Source organism: Salmo trutta, chromosome 6 (genome assembly GCF_901001165.1).
Source record: "Salmo trutta chromosome 6, fSalTru1.1, whole genome shotgun sequence".
NCBI classification, from domain to species: domain Eukaryota; kingdom Metazoa; phylum Chordata; class Actinopteri; order Salmoniformes; family Salmonidae; genus Salmo; species Salmo trutta.
In genome coordinates this window covers 13237886-13257556 of record NC_042962.1, presented here as the reverse complement: position 1 = coordinate 13257556, position 19671 = coordinate 13237886, and the positions used below count along the sequence as shown (strand labels likewise).

The 19671-nt window shown below is 42.6% G+C and overlaps 2 protein-coding genes across 4 annotated transcripts; one reads left to right on the top strand and one right to left on the bottom strand.

Annotated features, from left to right (window-relative positions):
* The first annotated feature begins 675 nt into the window (after positions 1 to 675).
* On the top strand, positions 676 to 9018 carry apoob (apolipoprotein O, b). 3 transcript variants are annotated; one of them, XM_029755297.1, is made up of 9 exons: positions 676 to 759; positions 2677 to 2793; positions 3005 to 3127; positions 3273 to 3305; positions 3550 to 3604; positions 3700 to 3795; positions 6695 to 6786; positions 7420 to 7509; positions 7614 to 9018. In XM_029755297.1, exons 1-9 carry the CDS (start codon positions 739 to 741, stop codon positions 7647 to 7649), a joined length of 663 nt encoding a protein of 220 aa, XP_029611157.1. In that variant the 5' UTR covers positions 676 to 738; the 3' UTR covers positions 7650 to 9018. The 3 variants fall into 3 exon arrangements, with proteins under 3 accessions (XP_029611157.1, XP_029611158.1, XP_029611159.1); XM_029755298.1 differs by having other exon boundaries at positions 7610 to 9018; XM_029755299.1 differs by having other exon boundaries at positions 759 to 781.
* Positions 9019 to 12104: 3086 nt separating this feature from the next.
* On the bottom strand, positions 12105 to 14769 carry LOC115195451 (diamine acetyltransferase 1). Its single transcript, XM_029755296.1, has 6 exons — positions 14499 to 14769; positions 14077 to 14128; positions 13897 to 13980; positions 13054 to 13155; positions 12919 to 12959; positions 12105 to 12586 (listed from the first exon to the last, which is right to left on the bottom strand). The coding sequence occupies exons 1-6, from the start codon at positions 14562 to 14564 to the stop codon at positions 12410 to 12412; spliced, it is 522 nt and encodes a 173-aa protein (XP_029611156.1). The 5' UTR covers positions 14565 to 14769; the 3' UTR covers positions 12105 to 12409.
* Between the last annotated feature and the right edge of the window lie 4902 nt (positions 14770 to 19671).

Below are 19671 nucleotides of genomic sequence, written 5' to 3'. Positions count from 1 at the left end.
ATTGTGGATAAAAACACCCTGTACGATGACTGTATTTCTAAAAGAAAAAAGAAATTAGATAAACAATGTATTTACTATAATCTGAGTAGACACTGGTATTTGGAACACTTGTTGTTCATACTGTTAAGCTTTTCAGCTTTACACCAACATAGTCGGATGAAATATTGGTGTTTTATTGAGTGTGTTGGCAGTGGTGTAAAGTATTTAACTAAAAATACTTTAAAGTACAACTATTACTTAACTGCATTCCTAAAAATAACACGTGATCATCCATATTGCCTCTGATCTGGCTGACTCACTAAACACATGCAACTTTTGTAAATTATGTTGGTGTGCCCCTGTCTATCCGTACATTTTAAAAACACGAAAATGGTGCCATCTGCTTTGCTTAATACAATACATTTGAAATGATTTCTACTTTTACTTTTGATACTTAAGTATATTTAGAACCAAATACTTTAAGACTTTTACTCAAGTAGTATTTTACTGGGTGACTTTCACTTTTACTTGAGTAACTTTCTATTCAGGTATCTATACTTTTACTCAAGTATGACAACGGGGTACTTTTTCCACCGCTGTGTTGGGGAAAAGTGTGTCGTGTGCTCACCTGTGATGCTCACTATAGTGTTCCACCACCAGATGTCGCTGTTGAGATGAATATTGTTCCACAATATCGAAATCTGGTGTTTTTATTGTCATCCGACTTGCCGTACAAAAGCAAAGTCACCAGGAAGAGAAATGTCAACCGTTTGGAAACTGGTAACGGTTAAACTGTTCTCTTGTATGATACATTCAGATTATTTTAGAATAGTACGGACTACAAAATGACAACCGTAAAATACTGTTTAAAAGAGTGATGTTGGTTGGGCTGAGCAAAGGCTAGTTAGCTAACGTGAGCCTCACCAAACCACTACAACAGTGTGGCCAGGGTCAATGAAGTTAACATAGACAGAAGGGGTTAGTTATAAATATTCGACATTAGCTAGCTAGCCATATGTATGACGAGCTAAAAGTGAAGACGTTTTACGATCTGAATTCGCGATCAAAAAAATTAATCTCGTAAAACGTATTTTTATTCATACATTTTTAGCTCTTTTCTGGGTTGTTTGATTGTTTTTAATGGCATTACTGGACAAACCGGGTATGTCCGGGTTTATAAATATACTTCATATATTAGCCTTATTCTTTATTTTACGCAAACTTTGCCCTTATGTAGGCTAACGTTAGTGTAACTTACAGTGCATTCGGGAAGTATTCAGACCTCTTGACTTTTTCCACATTTTGTTACGTTACGGCCTTATTCAAAAATTGATTAAAAATAATTCCCCCCTCAATCTAAACACTACCCTATAATGACAAAGCAAAAACAGGTTGATATTTTTGCAAATTTAGTAGAAATAAAAAAAACAAGTTTACATAAGTATTCAGACCCTTTACTCAGTACTTTGAAGCACCTTTGGCAGCGATTACAGCCTCGAGTATTCTTGGGTATGAAGCTACAAGCTTGGCACACCTGTATTTGGGGAGTTACTCTCATTCTTCTCTTCAGATCCTCTCAAACTGTCAGGTTAGATGGGGAGCGTCGCTGCACAGCTATTTTCAGTTATCTCCAGAGATGTTCGATCGGGCTCTGGCTCAACGACATTCTCAACTCCTTCATTGTCTTGGCTGTGTGCTTAGGGTCGTTGTCCTGTTGGAAGGTGAACCTTCGCTAGGTTTCCTCCCGACATGACACTTGGCATTCAGGCCAAAGAGTTCAATCTTGGTTTCATCAGACCAGAGAATCTTGTTTCTCATGGTCTGAGTCCTTTTTGGTAAACTCCAAGAGGGCTGTCATGTGACTTTTACTAGGAGTGGCTTCCATTTGGCCACTACCATAAAGGGTTGATTGGTGGAGTGTTGCAGAGAGGGTTGTCCTTCTGGAAGGTTCTCCCATCTCCACAGAGGAACTCTGGAGCTCTGTCAGAGTGACCATCGGGTTCTTGGTCATCTCCCTGACCAAGGCCCTTCTCCCCTGATTGCTCAGTTTGGCCGGGCGGTTAGCTCTAGGAATAGTCTTGGTGGTTCCAAACTTCTTCCGTTTAAGAATGATGGAGGCCACTGTGTTCTTGGGGACCTTCGATGCTGCAGATATTTTTTGGTACCCTTCCCCAGATCTGTGCCTCGACACAACCCTCTCTCAGAGATCTACGGACAATTCCTTCGACCTCATGGTTTGGTTTTTGCTCTGACATGCACTGTCAACTGTGTAACCTTATATAGACAAGTGTGTGCCTTTCCAAATCATGTCCAATCAATTTAATTTACCACAGGTGGACTCAAATCAAGTTGTAGAAACATCTCAAGGATGAAACAGGATGCATCTGAGCTCAATTTCGAGTCTCATAGCAAGGGTCTGAATACTTATGTAAATAAGGTATTTCTGTTTTTTATTTGTAATACATTTGCAAACATTATTTTTTTTTTAACTGTTTTTGCTTTGTCATTATGGGGTATTGTGTGTAGATTGAGGACATGTTTTATTTAATCCATTTTAGAATAAGGCTGTAAATGTAACAAAATGTAGAAAAAGTCAAAGGGTCTGAATACCTGCCATGAATGTCCTGATTCTTGCCATACATTTACCCATTTACCATGAAGTAATGATCCTGCATCATGATGTGTAACCGATGCCAGGTGCCGCTGTCTGCCGCTGTGTCAGGGGTCCTGGGTCTGATGACGGGCACTGCGACTGTCCTGGCCAGCAGCGAGGTGAAGAAGAAACCTGCAGCTCAGAGTCTCAGTATTGAAGAGGTAACTAGTATGGCTGTTCTGTCTCCTCTCCTGTCCGGGAACAATTATTTGGCAGTTATATGAAGGGACAGGTGACATGCGTGTCCAAGATTTATCTGCTAATAAGAGCTGTTTGGGTGGGTGCAGGCACAAGGCACTTTGCAGATAAAATGACTTAGACAGGACAACGTTGCTGTAGGCTGCTCGATTGAAAAGTGTGTGTGTGTTGCAGCTCCCGTCCCTCTATGTTACTCCAGAGCCGCATCTCCGGTATGTGGAGCCAGAGGTGGGGCCAGTGGAACAGGGCGTGGCCGAGCTGAGGAAATGGGCCGAGCCTTACACCAACCAGTGTCAGGTACACCCCTCTCCCTCAGAGATGTACGCCTCTTACTTACCTGTCAACTGGAACACAATGGATGAATCTCATGTGGCATCTCTTTAATTTTCTTTTGAAATCCTCAGATTTAAGGTTTGTGGTAATAGTTCTTGTTTTCCTGTAGGAAACGGGTCTGGTTGTCCTGGAGAAAGCTGAGGTAGGTGACAAACATTGTCTACCAAGACTAGACACACTAACATATACACAATGAGTTGTGCCTCATAGTAATGGCTGGAACGGAATACATGGAATGGTATCATACTCATCAAACACATGGTTTCCAGACCATTCCATTCCAGCCATTATTATGAGCTGTCCTCCGCTCAGCAGCTTCCTATGATTGAAGCATAGATTCAAGTTCTCTCTATCTCCTCTTTGTGATGTCATATCCTGTGAAACAGGAGGTCTACAGGACTGTAGAGCCCACTGTGAGCGCCTCCACCAGGACAGTGAGAGGTGAGAAGACACTCATATCATGCAGATACTTTCATATACACATACATACACAAAACTGTGTGTCCTTTCTCTCTGTCTCTCTCTTTCTCTCTTAGAGACATATGAGTTCCTCAATGATCCTCCTCCGGACCTCTATCCCAGCGTCGGGGTGGTTGGCTTCTCTGGCTTCTTAGGATTGTACCTGGCCAAAGGTAATGTGTACACGCGCACACACACAACTAATTTACCGACGTCGGATGAATTATTTGAAATCCATGTCGTTTTTTTTTTAGCTCAATATGCCATTACTCTAGAGAGAGATCAGATCAAGCAAGAACTCTGCCATGTAGTAGGAAGTTGTAGTTTTCAACAGGCCAATATTCAAAATAGTCATTAACTACAATGACCAGAATCCATTGCGAACTGCTGCCACTTGTCCTGGCAAGTCTGTAGATGGCTGGCTGGCTGCTACAGCCTGAGCAGAGATGTGATGATGACTTGGAATTAACTTCTTGGGGCTATGTGGGACGTTAGCGTGCCCCCCGTGGCGCACCCTATCAACAGCAGGTGCATTTCAAGAGCTGCAAATTTGAAACCAAATAAATGTCAAAATTCAAATTTCTAAAACATACAACTAACTTACACCCTTTGAAAGATAAACATCTCCTTAATCTAACCACGTTGTCCGATTTCAAAAAGGTTTTACGGGGAAAGCATAAAGTTAGGTTATGTTAGGAGAGTACATTGACAATAGCTGTGTGTAATGCATTGTCGATTCAAAGACAGGCGTCACCAAAACCATAAAATCAGCTAAAATTATGCACTAACCTTTTACAATCTCCATCAGATGACACTCCTAGGACATTATGTTAGACAATGCATGCATTTTTAGTTCTATCAAGTTCATATTTATATCTAAAAACAGCATTTTACTATGGCGTTGATGTTCAGGAAATCGTTTCCCTCCAATACCGGCAGTCAAGTCATGACAACAAAATAATGAATTAATATTAGAAACATTGGTAAAATATTATATTGTCATTCAAAGAATTATAGATTTACATCTCTTGAACGCAATGGACTTGCCAGATTTAAAATTAACCTTACTGGGAAATCACACTTTGCAATAATCTGAGCACTGCGCCCAGAAAAATACGCATTGCGATACAGACTAACCGCCATGTTGGAGAGATCTAAAATCGAAAATACTATGTAAATAATCCATTACCTTTGATTCTCTTCATCAGATGTCACTTCCAAAGAATCAAAGAACCAAAGAAAAGCTCATCATTTATGTCCAAAAACCTCCGTGTTGTTAGCACATGATCTAAGCCAGCCGGACTTCACTTCACTTCACGAAGTTAAAAAATATATTTATGTTCGTTCAAACATGTCAAACGTTGTATCGCATAAATCATTAGGGCCTTTTTTAACCAGAACATGAATAAAATTCAAGGCGGACCATTGGGTTCTCTTTTAAAACGTATTGGAACGAGAGTACCCACCATCAACTCGCGCGCAAGGTGTCTAATGGGCCATCACAGTTCCAAGGCTCTTATTCGGTCAGATCTCACTGTAGAAGACTCAAAACACTTTGTAAAGGCTGGGGACATCTTGTGGAAGCAATAGGAAGTGCCAAAACATTCCTCACCCCCTTTGTTTTTCAATGGTATAGGCTTAAAGTCAATTCAACACATCAGGTATCCACTTCCTGTCAGAATCTGTCTCAGGGTTTTGCCTGCCAAATGAGTTCTGTTATACTCACAGACACCATTCAAACAGTTTTTGAAACTTTAGGGTGTTTTCTATCCATATATAATAAGTATATGCATATTGTAGTTACTGGGTAGGATTAGTAACCAGATTAAATCGGGTACATTTTTTTATCCAGCCGTGAAAATACTGCCCCCTATACCCTAACAGGTTGAATAATAAAGTGATAAAATAAAAAGTAGTATACACAACAACTGAAATATTGTATTAAAGGTAGAATCCTTAGTTGCTACATCCATTGATATACACGAGTATGTGGAGACCCCTTCACATTAGTCGATTTGGCTATTTCAGCCACACCCGTTGCTGACAGGTGTATAAAATCGAGCACACAGTCATGCAATCTCCATAGACAAACATTGGCAGTAGAATGGCCTTACTGAAGAGGTCAGTTACTTTCAACGTGGGAGCGGTGGAAACGCATTCTCTGGAGTGATGAATCACGCTTCACCATTCAGCAGTCCAACGGACAAATCTGGTTTTGGCGGATGCCAGGAGAACGCTACCTGCCCGAAGGCATAGTGCCAACTAAAGTTTGGTGGAGGAGGAATAATGGTCTGGGGTTGTTTTTCATGGTTCAGGCCCCTTAGTTCCAGTGAATGGAAATCTTAACACTACAGCATACAATGACATTCTAGACTATTCTGTGCTTCCAACTTTGTGGCAACAGTTTGGGGAAGGCCCTTTACTGTTTCAGCATGACAATGCCCCCTTGCGCATGCGAGGTCCATACAGAAATGCTTTGTCGAGATTGGTGTGGAAGAACTTGACTGTCCTGCACAGAGCCCTGACCTCAACCCTATCGAACACCTTTGGGATGAATTGGAACGCCGACTGCGAGCCAGGCCTAATCGCCCAAAATCAGTGCCCTACCTCAGTAATGCTCTTGTGGCTGAATGGAAGCAAGTTCCCGCAGCAATGTTCCAACATCTAGTGGAAAGCCTTCCCAGAAGAGTGGAGGCTGTTATAGCAGCAAAGGGGGAACAACTCCATATTAACACCCATGATTTTGTAATGAGATGTTCGAAGAGCAGGTGTCCACATCCAGGCCCATCCCTCAGCTTTTTACCACAGATGAGGCAGGATGTCCACTTTATTGTTTCAATTAAGGATTCTAGCTTTAAACTAAGATGAACAAATTATTGTTATTAAGTGATAAGCAGTAATGGGCAGTCACAACCATCATGGGACTTGTATTAATTGTTTAATTCTGTGTTACAGCATTCAACCCACAATGCATTTAATGTAATAATAAATCATCTAAAACCAGGAAATTTTTTTTAAAATTGAACTGACCTCAAAAAGCAATAATCGCTAAGCACTAGTCTGTGTCTCTAGGTTCCAGGGTGAAGAGGCTGGTGTTTCCTATCGGGCTGATGGCTCTTAGTGCTTCCATGTTCTACCCCCAGCAGGCTGCCTCCTTAACCAAGGTGTGTGTGTGTGTGTGTGTGTGTGTGTGTGTGTGTGTGTGTGTGTGTGTGTGGTGCAATGTTAGTGTGTGTCTTCCATCCCTTTTTCCCCTCTCTAACGGGAAAGGCTGTGGTTTCCTGTAGGAAGTTCTGGCTGTGAAATATGAGCGATTGTGTGTGGGGAGGGTATGTGATTGATAGTCTGCCCTTTGGTTTCAAAGCGGGGTGCCCTATTCTGGTGTGGATTCCTGGTATATTTTAGGCCTGTTTAATGTTGTTGTCTGAGAGAGGCACGCCCAGAGATAGAGAGGATACAGGTGTGTGTTTCTGTGTGCCACAACACAGCTAGATCAGACAGACAGGATGCATGATACAGCAGCAGGATAGGAAAGTGATGAGGAGACAGCCATTCAGAGGGAGGGAGGAAAGCTGGGACCTGTGACTGGGGGGGGGGGGGGGGGGGGGTTTAATGGCTGTATTTCTGTGAGTTATGAATAGTTTAGACACTTAATGAATGATTAGTGTGTTGGGTGTTTTTGATATGACATTTTGGGCACTAAATCTGTCACATGATTTGTCTGATTGAGGTCAGACTTCATAGAAGGTGTTTCCATTGTGTGTGTGTGTGTGGGTGTGTGGTTGTCTCTATCTCAGGTGAGCAGGGACTCTGTGTACAGCTGGAGTCAGCAGGGTCGGGATGCTGTGGAGAGGCTCTGGAAGGACCTGCCGTTTGGCAAGGGCAAGGTTAGTCATCATGACAAAGAATCCAGGAAAGATGTTTGACATTCAGCTGAGGTGTGTTCAGTAATAATGATGTGTATTCCTGCTTCCTGTTTTTCCTCAGGCAGGTTGAGAAGACCGAGGACAAGAGCACTGCTAGCTGAGACAGAGATGGACACGTCACCTGGCTGTCACACACACACACACACACACACACACAGTGCACCTGAAGAGTGCACTCAGAGTCATATACAGAGTTCATAGAACTTGGTTTGAGATTTTGAAAGTTAATGGCATCAAAGGTCCCAAAACAATCACATTTTGTTGCGTCATGGAACATTTGGTTCAAACGTAGAGGATAGGTTATAATTGGAGCCTGGCCAGTATATTGTTTCACCGATATTATCCGCCTATATTGGCCGTATTGACTGTGCATGTGTGTGTTCATGTTGTGGTCCTAATGTTGTGTCAGAGTCTTTGTTTGGGTGTGTGTGTGTGTGTGTGTTCAATCATGTGGTGTTCCTAGGTGTGGATTGTTGCTGGCTCTCAGGCCCTTGTTCTCCCATGCCTTTGGCACCTGATTTGTTTCATGAAATTGTGAAATCCTCAATGGCTGATGTAAATATAGGGGATTAGGATTCTTGGCATGACAACAACGGTTGTCAGAGGAGTTGGACTGGAAGTTCTGACAGAATCACCTATATTCACAACAGCCCTCTTTTCCTGAGAGTATTTCCCTAGGTGGCAAAGGTGTGCCACAAAGCTCCTCACGGTGCATTTAGTGTTGGCACACAAAACAGAAAAGTATTTGAATTTTGGAGGACGTTACATCATATCACACCCACCAGTGGTGAGAACCTGTTATTACCATAATCTACTGTATGTCTAAATTGGTTGGAACCAGGCTCTTGTCGTAAAATACAATTTGTTTTCAGTGATATAACCTGGCTTACTAGAGGTGAAATAAACTCTGTAGGTCTGGGTGTGCTGTACCAGTGTGGATCGAAATCACATTTAACACCCCTATATGCACAGCGCCTCCATGGTGTACACACACCGAAACACACCCTAGACAGAGCACCTTAACATACCTCTGTCTCTCCTGTAACATGATACATCACATTCCCTCTTGCTCTGTTACCTTGCCAACAAACCATGCCAACCTGTTGTAACCATGCCAACGGACACAGGAGACTCCTGTCAGCTGTCTGACCTCGTTTCCGTGGTTGTCTAAATCTTGTTGCTCATGCTTGTTTGTTTTGGTGATGTTTATGTATTTAGTTCTAAAGACATTCCCCCATCATTGATCCACTACAGAGTGCACTACGATAACGTTACATAAATTATTAAAAAAGTTAAAGATGTACTTCTACTACTGAAGAATATTTAAACGTGGTGTATATTTGAAGTATTTTGTGTTTCAGGTGATGATTTTCATTTTGAATTGGTTGATTTTGTATTGATTGTCTGTTCCCAGAAAAACTACTGTCTATAAACAGAGATATGGGGGGAATAAATCAAACTCATATCTGATTGTGATTGTGTTATTACAGTTAAACTTCAGCACATATTTACTGGTGCTGGATGCATGGAAAGTCATGGTCTGTGTATGCCTCTGGCATTTTCTCAAAGACAGAAACAGAGAGAGTAGTCTGTCCATGCTATGAGATAAGTGGGTCATGTCCAAAGGCAATTTTTCCAGATGTATGTTATTGGTTATTCAAACAGGGATTTATCTTCCCTGCTTGTAAAACCATTTAACCATAAAACGTACATACGGAGAAAAGATACAGCGAGGAACTACAGCTCCAGCCTGTCCCACATTTTGATGTGCTTTAGCCAACTCCTCTTCCAACACTACCTGATGGGACCAGGTTAACAACACTACTGAACCTACTGAATCTGCTGTAAACCCTGTGATGGAAGTTACACAAAATGTTCACTACAGTTGTTTTGACGTAGACAGTCCAGTTTCCCTCCGCAGTGAGGGTGAGCGAGCTTGTGGGATAGGTGAGTTGGGGGTGGGAGTGTCTGTTGGTATGACTTGACCCTCAACCTTATCCGTCATGCCATGGCGTGTGTGACTCACTGGGGTCATGTTTGCGTGGCTGTGAATGCCTGTGTACAAACATTTGTGTGTCTATTTGTGCAACAGAGTGATGAACACCTGGGCTAGAATAGAACATTGTGTTTAATTTGAAAAGGGTTAGAAAAGCTCTCAAGGCCTCATGGGGAGTTAGTGTTTAATCTCCCGGGTGTGTCTTTAAATAGATGGAAACATCACAGGCTCTCTCTCTCAGCCTCAGCCAATGGTTAATCAGTAACGGGGCATCGTTTAGAACTCTGGACATCAACAAGTCAGGTTCAAAGGTCAGCGAGGCTCATGGGGAATCTAGGATGAAAATATTATTCCCTGTCTGGAGATAAAGGATGCTGTCTCTTCTCTTCCCCGCCCTCTCAGATGTACAGTGCATTCAGAAAATATTCAGACCCCTTGACTTTTCCCACAATTTATTACGTTACAGCCTTATTCTAAGGTTGATTAAATGTATTGTTTTTCCCCTCATCAACCTACACACAATAGCCCATAAGGACAAAGCAAAACCAGGTTTTAGATATTTTAGAAAATAAACTGAAATATATTTACATAAGTATTCAGACCCTTTACTCAGTACTTTGTTGAAGCACCTTTGGCAGCGATTACAGTCTCAAATCTTCTTGGGTATGATGCTACAAGCTTGGCACACCTGTATTTGGGTAGTTTCTAACATTGTTCTCTGCAGATCGTCAAGCTTTGTCAGGTTGGATGGGGAGCGTCGCTGTACAGCTATTTTCAGGTCTCTCCAGAGATGTTAGATCAGGTTCAAGTCTGGCTGGGCTACTCAAGGACATTCAAAGACTTGTCCCAAAGCCACTCCTGTGTTGTCTTGGCTGTGTGCTTAGGGTCGTTGTCCTGTTGGAAGGGCAACAAACCTTTGCCCCAGTCTGAGGTCCTGAGCGCTCTGGAGCAGGTTTTCAAGGATCTCTCTGTACTTTGCTCCATTCATCTTTCCCTCATTCCTGACTAGTTTTCCAGTCCCTGTCACTGAAAAACATCCCCACAGCATGATGCTGCCACCACCATGCTTCAACTTAGGGATGGTCCCAGGTTTCCGCAAGACTTGAAGCTTGGCATTCAGGCCAAAGAGAATCTTGTTTCTCATGGTCAGAGTCCTTTAGGTGCCTTTTGGCAAACTCCAAGCAGGCTGGGGTGGCTTCTGTCTGGCCACTCTTCCATAAAAGTTTGATTGGTGGAATACTGCAGAGACGGGAGAACCTTCCAGAAGAACAACAATCTCCACAAAGGAACTCTGGAGCTCTGTCAGATTGACCATCAGGTTCTGTCTCACCTCCCAGACCAAGGCCCTTCTCCCCTGATTGTTTCATTTGGCCAGGCAGCCAGCTCAAACGTCCATTTAAGAATGAAGGCCACTGTTCTTGGGGACCTTCGATGCTGCAGAAATTTGATATCCTTCCCTTGACACAATCTTGTCTCGGCGCTATACAGACAATTCCTTCATCCCCATGGCTTGGTTTTTACGCTGACAACTGTGTTTCTCGAAATCATGTCCAATCAATTGAATTTACCAGAGGTGGACTCCAATCAAGTTGTAGAAACATCAAGGATGTTCAATGGAAAACTATGCACCTCAGCTCAATTTCAAGTCTCATAGTAAAAGATCTCAATACTAATGTAAATGAGGTTTGCTGGAATTTAGTCACATTTTCTGAAAACCTGTTTCCACTTTGTCATTATGGGTATTGGGTGTAGACTGAGGAAAATTGAATTTAATCCATTTTAGAATAAGGCTGTAATGCTGTAATGTAACAAAATGTGGGAAAAGTGGTCTGAATACTTTCCAAATGCACTAAGTCACTCTCCTGCCCTATTGATGTCCTTCATTGTATTTTATGGAGTAATGCCAAATAAACATTTTCAGGAGATATGAGTTCTTAGTAAGGTTTAGAGTGGAGTACAAGTGTCTACTAGAGATTGTGGACAGGGTTACAGTAAAGAGGATCTGTCTCTGCCTGGGCAAGGGGTTGGGGAGGAGAGGACAGGAGACAGTGTAATATTCTCTAAACTCTACAGGGCCACTACAGTGATGGGTTCTGGCTGTGTGTGTTGTTCAGGCATTGCTGCAGTGAATGTTCAAAATACAGTCAGTGAACACCAGACATCCTACTGATATGCATTTATACACCCCTGGTTTCTGCTAGATCTGACTAGGGTGTGTGTGTCTGAGCATTAGATACTGTGACAGTTTGGCGTCTTTCCAAGGTCAGTGCAGTAACTAAGTGTTCCTCTCTGTGGACTAACAGACCACACATCCCCCTTTCAGAGAAGGTATGACAGATGGAGGAGCAAGAGGACAAGGCTGCATTTAAGTGTCTTGATGACATCATTCTGAAATGACTCCAAGAGACAGAGGACGAAGGGCATATGAAGTGATGCATGTTCTGTAAAGCCCTCCCTTCCCACACCGTCATGATCCCCAACCTGACCTAACCCTACCTGCATTGGGGGCCAGGGATTTAATTTCCCCTCTTAGCGCTAGAGAAATCAGTCACCACACAAATGTGCTCTGAAACTTTTAATTACACCAACATAAACATTCAAACTACAGAGAACGCTAGGAATCCTACGGTGTTGATTAGCAGAAAGAAACTATACTACAACTACTAAAACGATGGCTTCAGATGTAAACTAATCTAAAACAGAACCCTAAATTAAGTTAGTACACATGATTAGTAATGTTTAATGCCCCTTTTAATCGTAATCTGTCAGTAGTCACCCCCCTCCCCAACTGCTGAAGTGAGACAGGCAAATAATTCAATTGACCCCAAGTCTCACTCCCATCTTTCTATGTGTCTTGGGGCCAGCTCACTCTTCGGGGCCGGAGGACATCTTGAGGAGGGAGCTCTTGTCGATCTTGAAGAGCCTCCATCCCTCCTCCAGAGAGAGGTCAGCTGCGCCACGACGCTTGTAGAACTCTATCGACGCCTGGTTGCCCTCGGCGACGATGAAGTGCATGCTGCTGCAGCGAGTCTTGACTGCTGTCTGAGGGGGAAGAGAGGACAGGTGTTAGCACATGCATCTGACAGCGAGCCCCCCCTTCACAAAGCCATCCACATCTAAATCAGCATTTCATACCTACATCTCTTTTCCCAACGCATTCATTGATAATTTCAACAGCAATAACCAAAAATGCACAGAAGAACTGAATTAGTCTTTACAAAGAATAACTCACTGAAATGGCTCTATATGGGATTCTGTTTGAGGCATTGACCTACTTCTACAACTGGATTCTGTCCAGAACCATGTAACTGACTGACAGCTCCCATCTAGTCGTTACCATGTTTGTACTGGGTCATAACACCAAAGTTACTCACATGACTGAGGAGCTTGAGGATCTCTGAGCCGATGCCAAACCCTGGTGGAAGGATGACAGAATGAGATAATGGTTACTGGTCAGGTTCAAGAGGAAAGGAAGGCAAAAGAGTAGGAGGAATAGTTATTTTGCTTACCCCTGTACTCTTCCATGACAAAGAAGTCTTCCAGGTAAAGCAGCTTGCCAATCCAGGGGTCATAGGTGAAGTAGTACATGGCAAACCCAATCACTACAGGACCTGGACACAGAAGTAAACCCACACACATTAAAAACAAGCCAGATGTAATGCAACAGCTCGTACCGGAGTTACAAGACACTAATCTAAGGTCAGTTTAGCATCTCCCTAAATGGTTAAGGGAGGTTAGGACTTGGAGGGGCAGAGCTGCTCATAGATCTATGGTTAAGATTAACTTGTACTTTCAGCGGTTAACTCAGTCTGGTTGCCAGGAGACTGTAAAGAGGAGACGTGTCAGTTGGTTATGTTGTGAGAACTGATGCGTGGAGACAAGCTTCTCTGAGCTAGAACAGCCTCCAACGGAAGTTGGTTAGCGGGTGTGTATCGCACAAGTGTTTCTGGCCTACATCGGAGTGACATCCACATCATAACAGGAAGTAGGCCTAGACACTATACACACCAGCCTGTCGCTGAGAGATGTGTGAGCATACAGCAACAATGTTTCAAACAAGACACCAACTGTCATATTATGTATCACATAACTATTGTAAGGAAATGTGTGTGTATAGAGTAAACACAGTACATATTGGGCTAACAGGTTTGATTTAGGTATGGCATAGGGGAAGTAGCTACATACTAGGGATTCCCATGGCGCAGAAACATTATATGCACCATTTCAGTCACACCCATCTGATATAGTTTGCTATAACACCCGTATGTCACACTCAGCATATCCACCCAATTCTCAGATGTACAGGTGTGCTCCAGGGAATAGGTGAGATTATTTGAGGTATAGAATGTTACCGTTGTTGCTCTGCTTCTCACTGGGGACTTCCGCCACGATGCAATGGTAAAATGGATGGTCACCGAATCCGTCCTCGAGCAGATCTGTTATCACAAACGTAAAAAAAAAAGCCTTAAACTCTGCATGCACTGCAGTCGCACGGTGCCCGAGGCAGAAATGCGTAGCTTTAATTCACACACCTTTCTCAGTCAGTAGCACTTGATCTTCCATGTCTTCATATTTAGCCAGTTCCTGAACAGAAAAAAACATTTCAGAATCAAAACCCAAGAGCGGGTCAGTAGAAAGAGTTTAAAGGTCACTGAGATAACTGACCGTCATCGAAGAGAACAGCGTTTAACCTTATAACCAGAGGAAAACTGGCTCGTTGCCAACGTAATAAAAGCAAAGGTACAAAACTACAGAGCGAACTGTGATACCTACTGATATACAGCAGAAACTGTCGGTATTTATGCCACCTTCAAGACAGACACATTTGCGGAGTCTCTCAATGCAGTCAAACAAAACGGTTCCGACTGGGCTTAGCCTAGCCAGGGCTACAAAATAACAACACCGTATGGGTCAACTTCTTGTCAAAGTTTTTTGGGGGAAGTTTTCGGCCTACCTTTATGAGTCGTAGTATGTCAGGCACATCTTTGGGTTCAGCTTTTCGCAATTTAAAACGATCCATTTCCTTCTTTTACTCTTTTTCCCTTTTCTCACTAAACCTCTGTATGTGAAGTGAAGCAGGAGAAGTTTCTTCATTCGCGTCCCAGGAGTTTAAACCTCCGCAGTCAGTCTGGGATCCTGACGCCTATGTCGGGAGAGTTTTCATGCAGCAGGGACCTGTCTGGGTCGGATCAGCTGGACTAGATGGTTCTTTGTCTCTCACCAGGGTTTTATAGGGGCTCGTGGGGGTTGGGCGGTTAACCGGAACTCGGTCATTTATGGCCAATTGGAACGAGGGATCTAGGAGACGTCACGAGTTTCGCTGTTGTTTTCATTGGTTGTTTTCTCCGGTCACGAGATATTGACAACAAATTATAGTCGACCTACTGTATCTTGTCTACTCTGTAATTGAGCACTTTAAAAAAAAATGTAATTACTACATTGTGGAATTCTATATAATGTATTGAGTAGGAATATTTTAAATACATGTGTTAAGTTTCGCAAAGGCCTTGACTACAGTGGAATGTAGTCACGGCCTGCATCTTGTTTCCCTTTGTTGAGGGAAAAGGTACTTGATAAGATTGTGTGATGTGTTGTCTTACCTTGCTATCTTAAGATGGATGTACTAATTGTAAGTCGCTCTGGATAAGAGCGTCTGCTACATGACATAAAATGTGAAATGTACATGTGAAATGAAGGACCGGATGTTGTTACTGGATTGTAGCCAACGCAGTTCAGACTTTACTCTCAAGTGTTTGTTTGTAAATAAGGGGGTCGAAAGAGTACGAAAATATACTCAAGTAGAAGTAATGTTACTTTAATTACATTTGACTCAAGTAGAAGTACAATTACTGGTTAAAAAAACGACTAAAGTAAAAAATAAATAGTAGCTAATTTAAAAATTAAATATATTATTAACTATTCACTTACTGACTCACTCACTCATTCACAAACCCCCTCTTCCACTCACTCACCAGTTGGAGAGTACTGAAATATCCTACTCAAGTAGAAGAAAAGTTACTGAAACATAAATATAAGTACTCAGAAAAGTAAATCAATTACTATAAATAGAGTAGTTGTAATTAACTATGTTACACCTCTGGTAGCAAGTGAGGAACCATTGAATGATAATCAGCCCAGCCCAGAATAGCTCATTGAATGTGGAAAACTAGTATTAATGACAAAGGCCTCGTGACCCAGGCATAATGAGGAGATTTAGATGGTAATTACAAGTTATCTACGTGATGGAGACAACAGACGTCTGATGTAACTCTCTAAATGATTGATGATTGATTGCCATTACCATTAGTATCTATCTATTTATCCTGCTACTGGCCAATATTACTCCTTTTTACATGTATTTATGTACAGTGCATTCGGAAAGTATTCAGACCCCTTGACTTTTCCCCCAAAAAATGTATGTTACAGCCTTATTCTTAAATGGATGAAAATGTTTCCCCCCTCCCCTCATCAAGCTACACACAATACCCCATAATGACAAAACAAAAACAGGTTTTTAGAAATGTTTACACATTTATTTTTTAAAAACAAAAAAGTAAATATCACATTTTCATAAGTATTCAGACCCTTTTCTCAGTACTTTGTTGAAGCACCCTTGGCAGCGATTACAGCCTCGAGTCTTCTTGGGTATGACGCTACAAGCTTGGCACACCTGTATTTGGGGAGTTTCTCCCATTCTTCTCTGCAGATCCTCTCAAGCTCTGCCAGGTTGGATGGGGAGTGTTGCTGCACAACTATTTTCAGGTCTCTCCAGAAATGTTAGATTAGGTTCAAGTTTGGGCTCTGGCTGGGCCACTCAAGGACATTCATAAACTTGTCCCGAAGCCACTCCTTCATTGTCTTGGCTGTGTGCTTAAGGTTGTTATCCTGTTGGAAGGTGAACCTTCGCCCAAGTCTGAGGTCCTGAGCACTCTGGAGCAGGTTTTCATCAAGGATCTCTCTGTACTTTGCTCCGTTCATCTTTCCCTCGATCCTGACTAGTTTCCCAGTCCCTGCCTCAGAAAAATATCCCCACAGCATGATGCTGCCACCACCATGCTTCACCGTAGGGATGGTGCCAGGTTTCCTCCAAACGTGATGCTTGGCATTCAGGCTTAAGAGTTCAATCTTGGTTTCATCAGACCAGAGAATCTTGTTTCTCATGGTCTGAGAGTCCTTTGGGTGCCTTTTGGCAAATTCCAAGCGGGCATTCATATGCCTTTTACTGAGGAGTGGTTCAGTCTGGCCAATCTACCATAAAGCCCTGATTGGTGGAGTGCTGCAGAGGTTGTTGTCCTTCTGTAATGTTCTCCAATCTCCACAGAGGAACTGGAGCTCTGTCAGAGTGACCATCGGTGGTTCCAAACTTCTTCCATTTAAGAATCATGGAGGCCACTGTGTTCTTGGGGACCATCAATACTGCAGACATTTTTTGGTACTGTTCCCCAGATCTGTGGCTCGACACAATCCTCTCTCAGAGCTCTACAGACAATTTCTTCGACCTCATGTCTTGGTTTTTGCTTTGACATGCACTGTCAACTGGGACCTTATATAGTGGGACCTTATATAGACAGGTGTGTGGCTTTACAAATCATGTCCAATCAATTGAATTTACCACAGGTGGACTCCAATCAATTTGTAGAAACATCTCAAGGATGATCAATGGAAACAGAATGCACCTGACCTCAATTCAAGTCTCATTGCAAAGGGTCTGAATACTTATTTAAATTAGGTATCTGTTTTTTATTTTTAATAAATTAGCAAAAATGCTAAACCTGTTTTCACTTTGTGTATTGAGTATTGTGTGAGGATTTATGAGGACATTTTCCAAAAAATCCATTTTAGAATAAGGCTGTAACGTAACAAAATGTGGAAAAAGTCAAGGGGTCTGAATACATTCAGAATACACTGTATGATGTCTCCGTAATTTAGCATGGGTAGGATGGTCATCTGAATCAGGGTTAGTTTGGCAGCTGGGGTGAAAGAGGAGCGATTACGATAGAGGAAACCAAGTCTAGATTTAACTTTAGCCTGCAGCTTTGATATGTGCTGAGCCATACTCCCAAGTACTAGCCATACTCCCAAGTAGTTGTATGAGGTGACTACCTCAAGCTCTGAACCCTCAGAGGTAGTAATCACACCTGTGGGAGGAGGTGCATGCTTCTTACCAAACTACATGACCTTTGTTTTGGAGGTGTTCGTTAAGGGAAGAGAAAGCTTGCTGGACAATAAGAGAGGTTTGTTGTAGATTGTTTAACATAAAATCCGGGGAGGGGCCAGCTGAGTATAAAACTGTATCATCTGCACATAAATGGATGAGAGAGCTTCTTACTGCCTGAGCTATGTTGTTGATGTAAATTGAGAAGAGCGTGGAGCTAGGATCAAGCCTTGGGTTACTTCCTTGGTGACAGGCAGTGGCTGAGACAGCAGATGTTCTGACTTTATACACTGCACTCTTTGAGAGAGGTAGTTAGCAAACCAGGCCAAAGACCCCTCAGAGACACCAATACTCCTTAGCCGGTTCCACAAGAATGGAATGGTCTACCGTATCAAAAGCTTTGGCCAAGTCAATAAAAATAGCAGCACAATATTGTTTAGAATCAAGGGCAATGGTGACATCATCGAGGACATTTAAGGTTGCAGTGACATATTCATAAACTGTGCGGAAACCAAATTGCATACCCGAGAGAATACAATGGACATCAAGAAAGCCAGTCAGTTGATTATTGACAGGATTTTCCCAACACTTTTGATAAACAGGGCAAAATAGAAATAGGCCTATAACAGTTAGGATCAGTTTGATCTCCGCCTTTAAATAAAGGACGAACCGTGGCTGCCTTCCAAACAATGGGAACCTTCCCAGAAAGGAGAGACATGTTAAAAAGTTCAGAGATAGGCTTGGCGATGATAGGGGCAGCAATCTTAAAGAAGAAAGGGTCTAAACCATCTGACCCAGATGTTTTTTTGTGGTCAAGTTTAAGGAGCTCCTTTAGCACCTCGGACTCAGTGACTGCCTGCAGGGAGAAACTTTGTAGCGGGGCAGGAGAAAAAGAGGGCGAAGCATCAGGAATAGTCGCATTAGAAGGGGTGGGAGATGAAGAAATGTTGGACGGGCAAGGAGGCATGGCTGAGTCAAATAGGAATCCTGACTTAATGAAGTGGTGGTTAAGAGCTCAGCCATGTGCTTCTTGCCAGTAACAACCACATCATCAACATTAAGGGACATGGGCAGCTGTGAGAAGGAGGGTTTATTCTCCAGGTCTTCAACCGTTTTCCAGAACTTCAAGGGGTTAAACCCACAGAGAGAGAACTGCTCCATAAAGTAACTAACTTTGGCCTTCTGGATAGCCTGAGTGCACTTATTTCTCATTTGCCTGAATGATAGCCAGTCAGCCTGAGTATGCGTGTGTAGAGCCTTTCGCCAAATGCAATTCTTGAGGTGGAGTAACTCTGCAAGATCACGGTCGAACCAGGGGCTGAACCTGTTTTTAATTCTCATTTTCTTTATGGGGGCGTGTTTGTTAACAATACCACTGAAAATATCAAAAAAGAAGGTCCAAGTGTTTTCGACAGAGAGGATCAAGCTGATTCCATACCATTTTACAGAGGTCAGTTCATGAAGGTAGGCTTGCTCATTAAAGTTTTTTAGCAAGCGTCTATGACAAATCAGGACATGTCGTTTCACTGAGCAGCCATTAAGAACACAGGCTGTAAAACAGTGATCACTAAGGTCATTACAGAAAACACCAGACTGATACCGATCAGGATTATTTGTGAGGATAACATTGAGCAGAGTAGCCTTTTCTGGGTGTTTGGAGTCATACCTTGTGGGATTTGTAATAATCTGAGAAATATTTAGAGAGTCCCATTACTTTAGGACTTGGTCAGGTAGTTTAGCATGTCCCAGTTTAGGTCACCAAGCAGGACAAATTCAGACTTAGTGTAAGGGGCCAGGAGAGAGCTTAGGGCAGGTAGGGTACAGGCCGGTGCTGATGGTGGATGATAGCACCCAGCAATAGTCAACAAAGAGCTATTTGAATGTTTAATGCTTAACACCAGCAAATCAAATTGTTTGGGGACAGACTTGGTGGAGACAACTGAGCACTGAAGGTGATCCTTGGTAAAGATTG